Source organism: Psammomys obesus, unplaced genomic scaffold (genome assembly GCF_907164565.1).
Source record: "Psammomys obesus unplaced genomic scaffold, mPsaObe1.curated_primary_1811, whole genome shotgun sequence".
NCBI lineage: Eukaryota > Metazoa > Chordata > Mammalia > Rodentia > Muridae > Psammomys > Psammomys obesus.
Genome location: NW_026585504.1, coordinates 5164149 through 5181321, shown reverse-complemented (window position 1 = coordinate 5181321; position 17173 = coordinate 5164149). Strand labels below are relative to the sequence as shown.

The 17173-nt window shown below is 54.3% G+C and overlaps 1 protein-coding gene across 1 annotated transcript; it reads right to left on the bottom strand.

Moving 5' to 3' along the window:
* Positions 1 to 2998: 2998 nt before the first annotated feature.
* Adra1d (adrenoceptor alpha 1D) lies at positions 2999 to 17113 on the bottom strand. The gene is made up of 2 exons (XM_055603419.1): positions 16021 to 17113; positions 2999 to 4307 (listed from the first exon to the last, which is right to left on the bottom strand). The coding sequence occupies exons 1-2, from the start codon at positions 17111 to 17113 to the stop codon at positions 3712 to 3714; spliced, it is 1689 nt and encodes a 562-aa protein (XP_055459394.1). The 3' UTR covers positions 2999 to 3711.
* Between the last annotated feature and the right edge of the window lie 60 nt (positions 17114 to 17173).

Below are 17173 nucleotides of genomic sequence, written 5' to 3'. Positions count from 1 at the left end.
GTTATCCTTTGAATGTCCACATACATGTAAGGTTGTACACACACACACACACACACACACACACACACACACACACACACACACATTCTCTCTCTCTCTCTCTCTCTCTCTCCAGCAAAACTCTATTTGCTCAAGGTATGGAAAAGAACAGAAAAAGAGCTAGGACTTTTTCTTTGGTTCTTAGCAGGGTCGAAAGGACGTAAACACTGGTGGAGCCAGTGAGCGATGAAAGAACGCTGTGCAAACAGGGTGGCACCAGGCTTGGCAGATGCTTCCCATGTAGGTTTGCTTCCAGCCCCTTCTTTGAAGACCAGCTTGTGTGGCTCCGTTTTCTGACTAGTTGCCGATACATCCCGCCCCCGATATTGGGGATGGAAGCTCCGGCCTTAAGGATGAAGCTCGGGCCTGATGGGAGCACTCTACCTCGGCCCCGCCTTAAGCTCGTTGTTTGATGCCTCCATTCCAAATGCGGCCTGCAGCTCTCCTGGGGGGTTTTTCAGACCAGAGCCATTTTAGAATGTAGAGCTCTGCCCTGGTCAGCATTCTCTCAGTTTCCTTGTTCTTCTTGAAGTAAGGTCTGGATAGGGGAAGGGAAGATGGGCAGTGCCAAACTCCTTCTCAAAAGGCTACCCTCAGTGCCACCCGCCCCCATGTGGTTCTCTGTAAGCTATTCCAGGCAGAGAGGCTGGGGACGGATTTAGCCTTTTTGAGCATCTGGATTTGTACTTCTCTGGAGCCACAAGAAACAAGGTGGGGGGGGCAATTTAAAAAAAAATCTTTCCAAGTGGACGGCGACCATGTAGCCCCCTGGGGGCATAGAAAGATGGGAATAGACTAGGGGTCAAGAGGGCTCTGAGGAGTCAGAACGGTGATACAAAGAAGGATGACGGAGGTTTCAGACACTGTCAGCAACCAGAACCAGGAACTGGTTGATGTAGGGGCTGAGGCAGGAGGGGGCTGGCCAACTGGAAGGAGGATCACATGTTATCACAGAAGGGCAGGGCACATATGCTCTTGGGAACATAAGGGACTCTCAGTGCACAGTAGACAGGCTGGGTGGATTGACTGGGAGGCTGCAGTATGCTTGGGGCTTGTTTAGAGCTGGGGATCTGTGAGGGAGATCCTGGAAATTTGGAGATCTGCAAAGCCAAGAAGCTGGAGAGTGGAGGAAGCTGGGCATCTCACGGGCTTTGTAGGAAGTAAGCGTCCTCTACACACTTGCCTGGGAGGTCGAACACACATTTGGAGCTCAAGAAATGACCTGGGAGTCATTTATGTGCAGTCGTTGAGGTGTGGTGTGGAGGAGGTCATGTGGAGAGTTGAGAAGAGGAATACAATCCTGGCAAACATTTAACTGTAGAAGGAAGAGCCTTTGGGGGAAGGAAGAAAAAGGAGAAGGGAGTCATCTCCAGTGGCCTGTTCATTTCCTGCACACCAGGGAAGAGGCGGCACCAGACCAGATGCCATTAACATGGGGGATGAGCCCAGGGAAACTGGAGGTCCCTGGTGAGTTGCAAAAGCATCCCAAGAAGAGTGTGGGAAGCAAGGAAAAGTGAGTGGTTAGATGGCAGCTAGGATCCTGGGGTGGGAGGCACGGATGACACTTTCTAAAGACAAGGAAGAGGACTTGGACAAAGCGGTGTCCTTTAAAGCTTGCTTCCATCCTTGCCACACCTCATAGGATCATCCTTTCCCCAATCATCTGTCTTCAAGCCTTATCTATCCTTTAACATCACACCAGGGCGAAGGCCTCATGTCTTCTATGAACTTCAGGGACAGTTTCTAGTCAGACATGTAGGATGGGCTGAGAGGCCACACACTGGAGGACCCCAGAAACGATGCAGTCTCCTAGGTTTTCCTGAAGTCACTTGTAATCTCCTGATACCCCAAGGGCACACCATTCCATCTATTCCTCTTGGCCACGATCCTGTCATAGCCCAGGAGTGAGGTCAGCAGCAGTGATTTCTTAGCTACAAAAACAAGGCCCCCGGAGGCCTTTGCTGATGATGGACTCTTTCCATGCTCTGCGGCCATCTGAACCTCATTCACACTTAGTTCCTGGTGTGGGAAGTGGCAGTGTGCCCAGGGGACAGGGTCATGAGATGATGGCCATGCGTGGCACAAATACCGAGTGAGCTGTCCATGCTATCCACTTCCACAGACCTAAGCTTTTGAAGCAAACTATATATATATATATTCCTGGCACCTGGTGTAACTGCTCCTTTGTACCCGGGGGCTTAGGGGAGGTCAGTACTGAAAATCCAGATCCCAGCTCTCTTCATCAACCCCTTTTTTCTAATCCCTGCTCCCATTTCCTTTTAGCCTTGTGAAACAACCGAGAGGGCTTGGCACTGTGGTACTGCCTCGGGCAGACTCCCTCCTCAGTAGAGGATGGAAACGCTTGGCTCACAACACGCTCCATGTTGGCACCAGAAGCTGGCTCTTCGGGTGTCTGGACATTGCTTAGATAGCTGTCCACTGCTCACAGTTATCGCTCTCATCCAGGCTGGATAAGGGTGGCTGGTATTTTCTTTTTAGAGACTAAATTGCTTGTGATCCATGGGACGTAAGCCTCTACTCAGAGCTAAGGAACATGACTCCTAGGTGTGGGTTTCCTCAACATTTACACACTTGGGTGTGTATAGCCTGTCATGTAATGTTTTGCCACTTGTGCTGAAAGCCATTGTGTTCCCTGAGGCCCTCAGAGCATCACAGGTTCATGGGGGTGGGGGTTTACAAGGAGAAAGCTTGTGCTTATGTGACTTTAAAAACCGACCGAGTTCCAAAGTCCGTTAGTCTCGCTAAGAGATCTGAAGGACAGTAGTGACCATGTGGAGGAAGGACAGAGCCACCTCGTCAAATGTTTCTGACCTAGACACCCCTCCCTCCACAAATCAGCAAGATGGACCTAGACTTTCCTTGTGATGGTCTAAGGATTTCAGAAGAAGGAGGCTCTCTATGAATTCCAGGCCAAAGATGGACAGTTTGCACAGTCTGAACAAAATATAAGTACTCTTACCAATAAATAGGTTTCAAAATGATAAATAAGGCTCTTCCCTGTCGGCAGCTGGAACCCCAGGGAGAAGTGACGGCACAGACAGGCACAATGGACTATGTACAGAGTGTAAACAGTAAGGCCCATGGGGGGAATGGTGAGGGCTGCGGCAGGTGAAGGGCACGTACAGGCTAGGAGTGTGGGGAAGGGCGCAGCGGGCTCAGAGCGGGAAAATAACAGATTTGTATGGCGGGCTTTCAATACCGCCACCAATGCTTGCTGTGTGGTGGGGGCTACGGTAGGACTTCCTGACTTCCTCCAGATGGCAGCAAGGAGTCCAAACTGTCACCTGATCTTTTCACTGGAAGCTGCAAAGCAAGAATTTGTAACCTGTTCCTCCCCCAAGGGTTGTGGCCGAACCTAAAAGTCTTTTGCCTAGATTTCAGGACCAACTGACTACGCAGTTTCTCAGACTGGAAGAGAAGAGCAAATCCCGCGGCCTCTCCCTTCCAGGAAGAGCGCTGGACACCGATGTCCAGCAGGGGGCGCCATAATCCACCTCCTTCGAAGTGCTCTGACCCCCGGTCCAGCTCCCGTCGCTTTGCGGGGTGAGATGGAGCAGCCACCGTGGTCAGAGTCCTGGATCCGAGCGAAGGCAGCGTCCCACAGAACGCCCACCCCTGGCCCCGCACGTCCCCCAGCCTGGGTCTCGGTCCCTAAAGGTCAGTCTCGCGGAGGCTGCTGTAGTCCGCCGGCTCACACGCCTGGCAGATGACGGCCTCGGCCCCGTTCTGGGGAACGCTCAGGGACACCGCCTCCACCTCGGCGCGCAGGGCGCTCGCAGCCTCGGCGCGCCGCGCGCCCCCGGAGCGGATCTTGTGGGACAGGCTGGACACCTTGGCGCGCAGCTGGGTCGTAGGTCTCTGCAGAGGCCCGAGCAGACTCCACTCCCGGAGCGCGGAGGCTGGCTTCCGACGGCCGGCGACGGGGGCCTGCGCGTCGCTCGAGTCTGCCGCGCCCGGGCCCGGGGGTGCAGTGAGGGCTAGGGGAGCCCCGGGGGGCGCGGCGCGAGGGCTGGGGGCGCAGCCGGGGCGCGGCTCGCCCGTCGAGGCTCGCCAGTGGTGGCCGTAGACGCGCCAGAGGCGGCGGCGGCGGCGGCGGCACTGGCAGCGCAGGAGGCGGAGGAAGGCGCGCTTGAACTCGCGACTGGAGCACGGGTAGATGAGCGGGTTCACGCAGCTGTTGAAGTAGCCCAACCAGAAGATGACCTTGAAGACGCCCTCGGACGGCTTCAGCTGCGGGAACAGAGAGCCTGCAGGGAACAGAGACCCGGCTGGTTAACTGATGGGGGTCGGGGGAGGGTTGACACCGAGTCCTGGGGTAGGGGCTCTGGGGGTGCAGAGTGTCTCTCTGTGAACATAGATGGGGAAAAATAGAATCACGTTCCTGTTTTCCGGGTCCGACCTGATGGGAAGCTTTTTGGGCGTAGGCGACAAATGCGGACCGGAAAGAGACCAGACCACACAGGGCTCCACAGTCTTTGCCACCGAGCGGCTCAGCTACCGCGGACTGTGCGGACTGTGCCGAGCTCTCTTTGTGCTCCCTCTCTTGAGGAGGCCCGGCTCCCTAGGAGACACCAGCTAGTCTTGTTCTGTGGAAGCGCAGCTCTGCAACAAGTCTCACGTAAAAGTATCTGGACGACTTTCCTCAACAAAATGAGCTCGTCTGCAATCTTTTGCACGGTGTCTTAGGGCACAGCGTCTCTGCAGGGCACCCCACTGCCAAAGCGCAGAAAGGGAGAGAAGCCCAGGACGAGGGCGGGACCAAGCTTGCCCAGGGCCGCGGGCTGTGGAGGAGTCAGGAGTCGTGAAGCCTGGCGCTGGCTCTGGGGGACCGTGTGATCACCACTGAACCCCGGGCTGCGGGCAGCCTCAGGGCAGACGGGGCAGGCACGGCGCCAGTGGCTGTCCTGGAGGACAAACTCATCATACCTCATCTAGGCTCCCTAGTGGAGGCCTCGAATGAAGGCACAGCTCTCCTTCTGTGGGTAGTTAGAAGCCCCGGGCGTTTTTAAGCAGGTGAGAGATACAGTCCAGAATACAATACTCATGGCTGTCAAAAAACATAGGCCTGTAGGGCAGTCCCAGGGAAAGTGGTGAGGAAAAGCTCCTGGCATGGCTTTGGGTGGGGAGGGGACGGGGACAGACACCAGACAGGTGGCACTGAGACCCTGTTTCCCACAAACCTCTCCCTTAGTATTCCCAGCACGTACCCTAAGGAAGCCGCTCTCAGGGAGAGCGGGCGGAGTGCAGAGGAACAGTCCAGAGGCCACTTTCTCGCCTACCTTACCCTCAGCAGAAGTTGGGGGTCCAGGAGCTTCATTCTAGACACACCCATAAGGCAGAGCAGGCCAGGAGTGGCCTTCCTTGACAAATCCTGGCATTTTCGCTCTGCCCTTGATTTCCTGAAATAAGGTCAGTGTACCTCCTCCCGGGGGGGGGGGGCGGGGAGACATCACGCTCCACACGTTAACTGCCTTGCATGTCGCCTGCTACCCACGTGGGGAAACGGTTCCTAGCGCTAAGAGACGGTGGGAGGAGAGGGCAGCATCCTGCACAGCCCAGCCTTCTAAAATCCCGCTCATGCCGCCCTTGGCAAGCTCCTCGGCCACTGAATCTCACTTTCCTTTTCCGTGAACTGCAGGCAATAATGCTTGTCTGGATGGGGTTCCAGGCAGACTCACAAATTTCAGGGCTCAGCGCTTAGCAGGATTTTAATCTAAACATGTTTGGCTGGGGGTAAAGGTCAGTGCTAGAGAACTCATACTGCAATCGAGAGCCCCGGATTCAATTGCCAAAACAGCAAGCGAATCACCTACCTATCAATCCACCTGCTCACCCACTCCTGGCATCCACTTACTCCTCCCCTGTCCTGAGGCTCTTCAGAGAGGGTGCCTCCCTGGGAAGGGACCTACTGTCCATATCTAGAGAGTGGTCGGAAACAGTAGCTGAAATATAGTGGGTTTGTGGGTACCAGGGCTCAGTAAGGCTAATTCCTCCTGGGAGGGGGGTTAGGCAGTCCCTGGAAAATGCCTTCAGAAGGACCCTGCCCTGCAGGGAGAGAGCCCCCAAGAATAACATCCCTCAACTGCGGCGGAGTGAGGCCAAGCACTAGAAATAACATTCTGGCTCAGACTACAGTCTTTGCTATTTAGCGGTGGGTGACACATCAGTGGACTATGCTTCCCAGCGGTTGTCGCCAGCCTGGGGTTTATTCCGATCTGTGGACAACACCACATGTTTTAGCACTGCCCCAGGCTTACTGCAAACATGGATGCTTTAATTTATGCACAGCTGACTGTGCGGAGTCGTCCGGAGCGGGGAAGTCCTCACACACGAAGGGGCTGGTGTTCACAGGCAGCCTTCCAACCCCAACAGTTGCTGCTGCTTCCCTTGGGGTCTGCTTAGAAGCACGCTCTGGGACCGAGTTGGTGGGCAAGCCTTTAGCCAGGGAGGGAAACACCTTAGAGAGGTACTGAGGCAGGAGGGCGCTAACGTGGGAAACCGAGGTTTAACCCCAAAGGGGCTTTTGGGCTCTCCCACCAGTGGGAGGGATGTGGGCATCTGCCGTTCATTCTCATCAGTCGCCAGCTGCTTTCTGCCTGCTTCGTGGATGGACTACAGGGATGGGTTAGGGTTAGGGTTAGGGACAATGTGGAACCAGGGGTGCCTAGTGGAAGGTAGGTAGGTTGTGGGGGCTCCGCTCTCACGGATGGACTAATGCTGTCTGGTGGGAGTGGGCCGGGTCTCTTGAAACTGGAACAGTTCCCACAACAGGGGGATAGAAAGCCAGGCCACCCACATACCTGTTCCTTCCATAAACAGTCATTCCCTTTCCTGCTTCCTCTTTCATGCTGCGATGCTTCCACGAGCCCTTTCCAGATCTGATATTGTTCGGGCTTCCCAGCTACCAGAACTGTGAGGCGAATAAACCTCTGCTCTCTCTATAAGGTAATTAACCTCGCTTGTTTTGTTATAGTCACACAGCACAGACTAAGACTATGAAAGTCTCAATGGGTTCCCTCCTCCTCGGCTCCAGTGGGCTCACTCTCCCATCCTGAACATTAGCCTCTGATTTCTTGCGGGCACAAAGTCCAGCTGGGAAAATTCACTTTAGAAGTTGTTTTTGGCAGGGAGGTGCCTGCGTGCTGCCCTGCTGTAGCCTCTGCCTTTCTCGAGGCCCCTAGTGTGCAGCCCCGCTCTGGCATTCTCTGTCTGATGTGTGTCTTTGCATGAGCTTTGTGGCCACTCTGCCCTCTGGCTGTGCTTGTGAGGGGCTCCCTTCTCCTGCTTTTTTACTGTTATGCATGGCTGTCCCCGATGCTCTTCCTACACACTTGGCAGTGATAGCTCCCCATGCGGTGGAAATTCCACCCCGTTTACATTTAGCCACAAGCGGGGTCCTCCTACTTGGGCCTTGCTCTAGCTCCCCCTCCCCCACCGCCGCTCAGTTTCTGTTCAGCTGGCTTGGTCGGCACTGGTCCTTTTCAGTTAGCTGTCTCAGGATTTATCACGGAGACTGCAAAGGCGACTAGCACCCACGTGGTGTTAAGAGGTCTAGCTCTGTGTCCTGCAGCTTGAACATTGCTGGTCGGAAAAGCACCTGCCTGGTCAGCAGGTGAATGCGATGGCTGGCCCAGCCTGGCACACACTGGGGAAACGAAGGCAGGAGCTCCTTGCAGCCTGGTTTATCTGAGGCCAGTTCTATCCCCCAAGGAGCAGAAAGGCTGCCTGAGGAGGAGCTGCTGGGATTTTGGGTAAGACTGAGAGATAAAAGAGCAAACAGGTCAAGCCTGGGGGGGAGGGGCAGCTGTGAGGGTGAGGGGAGGGCTCTGGGATTAACAGCCTCTGCTGGCATCCCCAGAAAGGAGCACCTCCTTGGCAAGTTGTCAGAATTCACAGCCAGCCTCGAGCATAAGTCATAGCTGGCCATGAAATATCAGACTGTGTCCCCCCCCCTTCCTCCACTAGTGACCTCTGATGACAGTATGATTTTCCTCTGGCTGAGAGATACGAGGAAGGAAAAAACCTGCCATCTTCTGATGCTCCTGCCCCCTCCCACCAGCAGGGTCAGGAGAGAAGGACTTGGAATCTCAGATGACCCAACTCTCCTAGCTCTTGAGATGGCCATTTGGTGGCTTTTACAGGCCCGCCTCCTCAAGAGACTTTGGGCCTCTGTCCCTACAGTCAGACAAACCTCTCTGATAGCGTACTCAAACTGAGGACCCTATAAGGAGGGAGGCTAGACATTCATCTTGGGAAAGTAAATTCTGGGTAAAGGCAAGAGCATGAGCAAAGGTCCTAAGGCAGCAAGAATACCTCACAGTTTGGAGGAAAAAAAAAATCCAGAAAGTTCAGATGGCTTTAGAGGAGCAGGAAGTGAGGGAGAGTGAAAAGAAACAAGGCCACTTAGAATTAGAACTAATCATGGAAGGCTGTCAGGAAGAGGTGGCGTAGGTAAGAACTGGACCTCTTATAGATTAAGAGGACATGAAGGGCATATTGAGGGCACTGCCAGCTTCCCATGGTGAAGGGTCACTGAGAGTCTTCTCGTTTGAGATGGAACAGGAATGGGTCAGCTGTTCTTCTGGGCCCCTGGGATTGCCTTTCTCAGGGCCGCTGGGCTCCCTGGAGCTGGCAGAGAACCTTGACTTTGGTCTCCATTATGGCATGGTAGGGCAACCCTCAGAGTTCAGTAACTCTTCCTGTCTCTTTACTTCCCCACTCTCTTGCCTTCCTCTCCCGCTGTGTTACTTCCTTACTGATCTCCCCTGCTCTAATCTGTGGCCTCGCACAAGTTGAGTGGCAGGGGCTGCAGGTCTGTCCAGTGGCTCCTGTGCTCAGCCAGGCTAGTCTTACTCCAAGCAGGAGCGTCTCTGGGTCTGTGCAGGATAGAAACTTCTGCCTAGGACAGAATGTTCCCCCTGGAGGTGATCGCCATGGTGGGAGTCCCAGCACTGAGCAACCTGGACACTGAGCAATCACAGCTCCAACATCTGTTCCGGTTCACCACTGGCAAGGTGGGGAAGGTACATCTTCCACCCACCCAGGGCTTACCTCAGGGACCACGGCGTTTCAGCTTTGGCCTGTCAGAGTCCAGGCCACTCAGGAAGAAGCCACGTCCTATATCCATGCTCAACTCTTCCTTAGAACCAGCAGCCAGTGCGGAAGGACAACTGCAGCAGAGCCTGGTCAATTTGTGCAGGGGCCGAGGGGCTGCGTGATGTTCAGTGACAAAAATATGGCTACAGAATGACATCTTACCTTGGCCCAGCCCAGTCTCTCATCTAGGCAAGCAATAACAAGGACACTGGGACAAAGTGCCTGGGTTCCAATGGCAGACCTTACGCCATGTGAGCTGGAAACTTTGGTTACACTAATAAGCCTGTCTGTGTCAATTTTCTTACATGTACAACAGAGATGCTGACAGCATTGATCTCGTGGCACTGTTAGGAAGGTCAGCTCCTGCTAAGAAGGTGACAGCCAGAACGGAGGACATGTGCTATTCACTGGCTGATTTGCTCAGGCAGGGCATTGAATGGGAAAATGAGACAGGCTGAAAAGAGAGAGATGTTCACAACAGGCAGAGTGGCTGGCTGGGGTATGGGAGAGGAAGGCAGGCCAATGCCCAGGCTGTGGGCACCAGAGGGTGCAGAGATGCCACTTGCCACGTGGGAAGATGGTAAGTAGCAGGCTCATGGAAGCGGAATGGTGAGCTCCAGAAGGGAAGGTAGCACATCAAGGTGTTGGGGTACAGAAGATGGCAAGAGGGCACCTGGGATGTCCAGACCTTCCATGGCTGCTGCAGGTAAGCCAGATTGGCACAAGGTAGTCACCACGGTCCCAGCAGAGGGCGAGGGTCAGAGGGTGATGTGATGGTGGACACCACAGAACTTCTGCACAGAGGAGGGGCCAGAGATGTCTCAGAGGCTGCAGAAGGTCAGTGGACATCTTTCCCTTAGATACTCTAGGGAGGCAGCCCTCCCAGGACCGTCACTGGAGGACTTTGACCTTCAACCCCAGAGACGACCCATTGTTTTAAGCCACTGAATCAATGATCATTTGTTACAACAAGGCGGGAAATTAATATGGTCTGAGGGTCTGGAATGTGGACTTGAAATTAAATGAGGATAGGAGGGGAAGAAGGGCCTCTGAAGAAGGCTGAGGGTCCTGCCAGAGAAGTGTGCATTGCAGGGTGAGACCCAAGGGATGCTCCAAGAGGAAGGCTGATGTACAAGAGAGGATAAAAGGACTCGGAAGTACCCTGGAGTGTGACTGTTGATTGGGTGGCCACTGGTGACAGTGCCAAAGACAGATATATGTGCCCTGGGGGGAGAGAAGCTAGTATTGCAAGAGTTACCCTGAGGCATTGCTGGCTGGAGGAGGAGGAGGACCAATATTAGAATATTCTTTAAGAAGGAAGTGACAAGGGATATCTCACATGTAGCTATCAGGGAGGAAATATGGCAATGAGGTGGTAGGGTGAGGTAGGGTAGGGCAAAGGAGGCCACTGGGCTGGGGGTGGGGGTGGGGACATTTAAGACAGCTCTAGGTAGGTCTATGTACTGTGCGTACGAAGGGAGACTGAAGACAGAAATGGTGGCAGTGACTAGTCCCAGATCCATTGGAAAGGAACTCAGAACTAGAGCTAAGGGAACCTGCAGGGCTCCTGAGGACACCATGACGCTGGCCCTGGGCAGAAGGCTATGTAACTTGATACTTCTTTGGCATGCCCAGCTGGCTTCTTTGGCATGAGAGCTGACTGTTCCATTCACAGGAACTTTATAAACTGGGTGGCTGTGTTTTTCAGTAACGTGAAAATTGACTATGACGAGAATATTTACACCACAGGGATGGGCAGGTGTTACAAATCATCTCATCTCAAAGCACTTATTAACATACCGATGTACCATACGGGAGAAAGGCGGGCCCAATTCTGGATCTGAGACTCATAGGAATAAGAAACAGGAGGGAGTTAAATGTGCTCAGAGCAAAGGAAGTGCCAAGTCACAGCTGCCTCTCAGGAACGGGGGGGGGGGGGCAAAATTAGAGACAGGGAGGTAAGAACCAGACTGAGGCTGAGTTCAACACGACGGAAGCCACGGGTGGAAGACAGAGCAGGTGGACTCAGACACAGAGATCTACGGAGGATGAACAGGGAGGATCAAAGTGGCTGCAGGGGCTCAAACACGGCCCTAGAAGGACAGAAGAGAAGGAAAGACAAGCTAGTCTGTAGGGTGAGGACCCTCAGTATAACGGAACCACAGTGATGACTAGAATAAGGATGAAAGTTGGGAGACAGCTTGTGACCCTAACATTTAGGTACAAATGTTTTGGGGTTCCCTATAAGTATTGAATTTCTTAGCTTTGTCCTGAACCTGAATCTGAGCCAGAGCTGATGGCCAATAAGATGACAGTGTCAGTCAGCAGCTGAGAGCTCGCGTTGTGGTCTGTTAATTGTCATCTCCCAATAAAAGAGCAACAGTGAACGCCAGGCCTGGGCTGGAAAAGCACAAGCTGAGCCTCAGTAGACTGGAGAGCAAGGACACACTCCTGAAGGCGTCTCAAAGGTTTCTGAAGACAGTTTGTGGTCAAGCACAAAACCTGTGAGGCATCACACAACAGCACAGATGCCTAAAAGCCATGGAATTATCACAGCACTAGAAAACTTCCCGGATGCCAGAGAATGGATGTCCTTTGTGGGCCCTCAGTTTCCCAAAAGGAGCTGTTAGCGCGTCAGTCTGGTAAGATGATAAGCACTGGAGACCAGCTGGGTCACCCTATCCCTAGTTAATACTAGTGTGGGCACACTTACGATTTTAGTGTAAGATAAAGAACTGCCACAATACCCCGCTAAAGATAAAACACAGGGCTGTTCTGTGCCGCCCAGACCCTTGGGGTGCAGGCTGCGCCAAGACATGGATGGGTCCCATCACTCCCCCAAGCTGTCCAAGTTTGCCCAGCACCTACTCTGCTTAAGGCGCCATACAGTCAGAGACCAAGTTTTTGGACTTGCATACACTAATGTGTATATGCCTTGAGCATATAACAAGATGACACCATTTGCATCTGTCCCCGAGCAAGATACAGAACGTTTTCAGTGTCGCAGAAAGTTCTAGCACTTGCTTCCCCTTGTCCCCACTCTCTCTCACACACAATGGCAACAACTATTCTGATTTTTAAATCATTGGCTGGATTTTGCCTCTTTTGAATATACACGTAGAATCATATGAAACACACTCTTTGTCTTCCTGATCTGCCTTACTCTGTCCAATAGAATGTCCATAAAATTCACTTATTTTTTTTTTCCTTGCTGTATAGTAGCCTAGTCTATGAATAAACGGTTAATGTCACCATTCTCCTGGTTGGGCTTCATCTCTGGACCTGTTTCTTCACACAACTACCCATTCCAGGTCTGTCAAGCCTGGGTACCCACCGACACGGCCGCTCTCCTGTGACTACGTGGTAGGTCTCTTCAGCCCTCACACTGTGATACACATTGGATGCTGGCAGCCTAGTGCACTGGGGCAATGAACTAAGTGTGAGGGTCAGAGATGTTCTCTGTACCTCAGAGACAGGCCAGCACTGTGAAACAGACCCAGTTATGGCTCCCAGATGGCTGGCGTGGAGTCAGGGGGGTTGGGTGGATTGTATGGATTCCGGTCAGAGCCTCTGAAGCTGTTCTGGGTGGTGGCTTTCAGACATCAGTGATAGGGCCTAGAGGGTGTAATTCAGTGGTGGAGGACGTGGCTTGGGCTCAGTCGTCATTACAGCAAAAAACAAACCTGAGAGGTGTGAGTGAGGGCACGGTGGGATGCTCAGAGGCTCCCAGGTAGTGGCCCTATGGTTGTGTTTATTTCTATAGCCATGCTCGCTCTTTCCCAGTGCATCTGGGACTTGTCACAGCTGGCACACTCGTGCGGACCTGAAGGCTTCCACCTGTGAGGCTGTACCCTTCCCTCTTGCAGCTGCCTTTCCTGACTTCTGCATGGTTCTTTCTGAACTGGTGCTCCCTGGCTGCCATCCTCCTGCTGCCTTCCTGGGAGACTACACCCCATGTTCCTGCAGCATCCTCATCCAAAACCTCTGCCCTGATCCCCTATAGCTTTTATCCTAGCACTCCCATGCTAAGGCATGTTGGCCCCTTGAAGGCCAGATTCCCCACAAAGTGTCATAGCTAAGAATGTTTGTTCAAGGGCACTTCTCCCTCACAAGCCTTGGGGGTGTCCATGCCTCCTGGCCCCCTTCCAGCCTCAAGCCTCCAGGCCACTCCCTTGCTCCCACAGCAGCCTCTGCCCTCCTCTTTGCCCTCCAAACTACACAGGGCAGAGTGGAATATTCTGTTTCTTTGCTTGGCATCTGTCCTGTTTGCTCATTATTGCCAACTCCTCAGGATTAGGCTCTGCTAGGAGTTTGAGCTGGCATGCACACCCTGAAACACAGAACTTAATAGCTTTGCATATTCATACATCCATGCAATCCCTTCTTGGAGCCAGATATAGACATCTCTAAGGCTCCCATACCATGTGAGAGCAGCAGCAGAGATACAGGGACAGAGAAAGAGCATTGCATGCCAACAAGGGGCAAGGGTCATGGAGATTTAGAGATGATTTCCTGGAAGATGGGAACATGTGATCTGGACCTCAGAAAACAGTAGCGGTCTTTTGCTAAGTTGACTTTAACCATGAAAAATGAGAAAAACCTAACATTCAGTAGGAGACTGGATCAACACTCTGTGCAGTACTCTCAACTGCACTAATAATGGCCCCACACTACACGAATCTCAAGGACACGATGTTGGATGAAAAATGCAGACTGAAGAATGATATGCACAGTGGGTGCCATCAGCATAAAACCTGAAAATGCACAGAGCAATTCTGTGCTTTGATAGGAATGCAGATGTTTGTGGTAAGAGTATCAACAAATACACTCATGTAATAAATGCCAGCATCGTCTCTGGGTGGTGGAAGAGGAAATGGGGCATTGAGTTTGGCTGTGATAGTCTGTGAAAGCAGCCAGAGGAGGGATGTAAGGTCCAGGTCAGCATATGCTCAGTGTAGGTGATCACAGGCCCAATGATGCTTAGAATGTTCATTTTCTTCATTTATGCGTTATCCTGTAGCATCTTTTAAAAGTAAAGAAAAATGTAAAAAGGGAGGTGGCGTTTCTTATCCAGGCTCAGCATTCCCTTGGGGACTGAGGTGAGCTAAGACACACACAGATAGGAGACTGAGGTGCCTTTGAACAGGGTCTATATGGCAAGGCCAGAGCAGGGATGTGGTGGAAGGTCCTTGGAGAGAGATGGAGGGGGAGGGAAAGGGGGAGGGAGCGGGAGAAGAAGAGGGAGGGTATGCACAATTGCAAAGATCTACATGACATCTTTCTCCTGGCTATTTGTCCCCTCCTCCAGCTTTGTTGCTTTCACATTCCCCAACCCCAAAGCAGACTCTGGCTGGATGATTTTCAAGTGGGGGTTTACTCCTTCCGCAGAGCTGGGGGTCAGTGTATGACAGTCACATGCCCCAGTCCCATTCCCGCACACACAGCACTCCCCCGGCTCTCGGGGCCAGCTTTATCACCGTCATCACCACCCTCACTTAAAGAAACAGAGGCCCAAGGCTACACAGCTAGTGAGAAGCAGAGGTGGGATTTGAACTCAAGCTGCCTGACACCAGAGCCTGCGCCCTTAATGAAGACTATTGCTCCTCACAGGCCAGGCACCGTTCTGGGTACTATGGGTTCAGTGATGATACAGTTGAAAGGTACAGTCAGGGAGGGTGTGAAACACCAAGGCAGAGGGGACACTTAAGCAGAGGCCCACAGGTTGGGTGTTAGGAAAGAGATCTGGGGGTCAGTTCAGACTGAGGGCAGGCTTGGCAAAGTACTAACTCACTGAGGGGCATGTCAGGGCAGAGAGAGGCAGCCCTTCTTGGGAATAGCCCCTTTCAGATGGGGCAGCATCTGTTGGGGCCTCCTGCAGTATCAGTGACCTGTTTGGGTGTGGACAATTATAAACTTGAAGGCCACCCTTTGTAGCCTACGGAAGACAGTTGGATTTTGTTCTCAAGTACAAAGTATAGAAACACCCGGGGGCTTGGAGGATCACGCTGAGTTATGACACAGAAAGGTCGCTGTGGCTGCTGTGTGGGGAAGACTTGCAGGGGATGGGAGGGAGGCCATCCTTTCTTCCCTGAGTGAGCCTCACAAGCACAAGCAGCCAGGTGGGGTTGCAGTTGTGAGCAAAGTGTCCCAGAGCAGAGAGCCTTAGGCATGCTGCCCTTTTCTCCTCTCCGTGCTGGTGAGGTGGGGGCGGGGACCCTGCTCGGGGCCTCCGGAGAGGCTCAAGAGGTGGGAGGGGTTCCCTGAGGACAGTTGTACTCCCCCTCCCCAACTGCAGGGCCTTTGTAAAGGAACTAGTTTACTCTAAATGACTCTAAACAACAGTGACTGTGCACTTGACAGACTTCTCATCCTTTTCTTCCTCCTCACCCTCACGAAAGCACCCTCCTCCAGCCCCTTCAAGAGGCGATTTCCGAAGGGAAAGCCCACAGGGCCCTCACAGAGACCAGTGAGGCCAGTTGAGGCACCTATAGGAGAAGGCAGGACTTGAGCTGCCTGCTGAGATCCCAGGTGGCTGGCCTAGGTCTGCTGCCGGCGAATGAATGAAAGCGCGTGGGCTCACCCCCTGTGTACCTATTCCCAGGGACCACACACTACTGGGACATGTTTGCCCGCATTTCCAAGGAACCACAGCAAGGCCGAGCCTTTGTAACGGCTACCGAGGGTAAGAAAAAGAGCGAGAAGCCTGTAAAAGGAAACCCAGAAGTATCAAGGTCCCCTTGCACTTTCTCTGCAACTAGGAAGCGACTAGGAAGTCGATAAACTTCCACAGTCAGGCTGTGGTCGTCTGAGCCTTCCAGGAAGAGACTAGCTGAAGGAAGGGTATGAAGCGATGGGCTCACTCACCCAGCGGCAGGACGAAGAAGAAGGGGAACCAGCACAGCACGAAGACCCCGACGACGATGGCCAGCGTCTTGGCAGCTTTTTTCTCGCGGGAGAACTTGAGCAGCCGCACAGAAAGTGAGCTGCGCAAGGTGTGTCCCTTGCTACTCTGCGACCCCGGGGCTCCTCTGGCGCCGGTGGCCGCGCCGCGACAGTGGATCCTCAGAACCACCTCGGAGGCCTTGCCGGGCTCCCGCTTGATGCCCGCCTCGAGGCTGCGCGTGGTGCTGCGCGCCACCACGTACACGCGACAGTACATGACCACGATGACCGCCATGGGCAGGTAGAAGGAGCACAGGGAAGAGAAGACCGCGTAGCCCACCTCCTCGGTGATGCCGCAGAAGCGCTCGTCCGGGGGCACCGGCTCCTTCCAGCCCAGCAGCGGCCCCACGGACACCACCAGGGCCACCGCCCACAGCACAGCCAGGATGGCAGCGGCCTTGCGCTCGGTCATGATGGCTGGGTACTTGAGCGAGTGGCGCACGCCCACGTAGCGGTCCACCGAGATGGTGCAGAGGCTCAGGATGGAGGCGGTGCAGCACAGCACGTCCACCGCGGCCCACACGTCGCAGAAGGTCCGGCCGAAGGCCCAGAAGCCCAGGACCTCCATGGTGGCCGAGAAGGGCAGCACCGCCGCGCTCAGCAGCAGGTCAGCCACCGCCAGGTTCACGATGAAGTAGTTGGTGACGGTCTGCAGGTGCCGGTTGCAGGCCACCGAGAGGATGACGAGCAGGTTGCCCGCCACGGCGGTGAGGATGAAGGCGGCGAGGAAGACGCCCACCCCCACGCCCTGCGCGCTCACCACCAGCCCTCCGACGGCCGCCGAGCCGTTCACCTCGCCGCCGCCCGGGGCCCCCGCTTCGCCCGCGGAGCTCCGGTTGTCCTCGCCGCCGCCCGTCCCCACCACAGCGCCGCCGCCCGGGGCCCCCGGCACGCCGCCCACCGCCGGACCCTCGGAGCTGGCCGTGCCGGCCCCGCCGCCCGCGCCGGAGCCCCCAGCGCCACCGCTCGAGCGGGGTCCTTCGAAAGTGACGCTCAGGATGTCGCGGAAAGTCATCTCACGGCGCGGCCGTCGGGGCCCGAGCCCGGGCACGGGGCGAGCAGCTGGCGGGGAGGG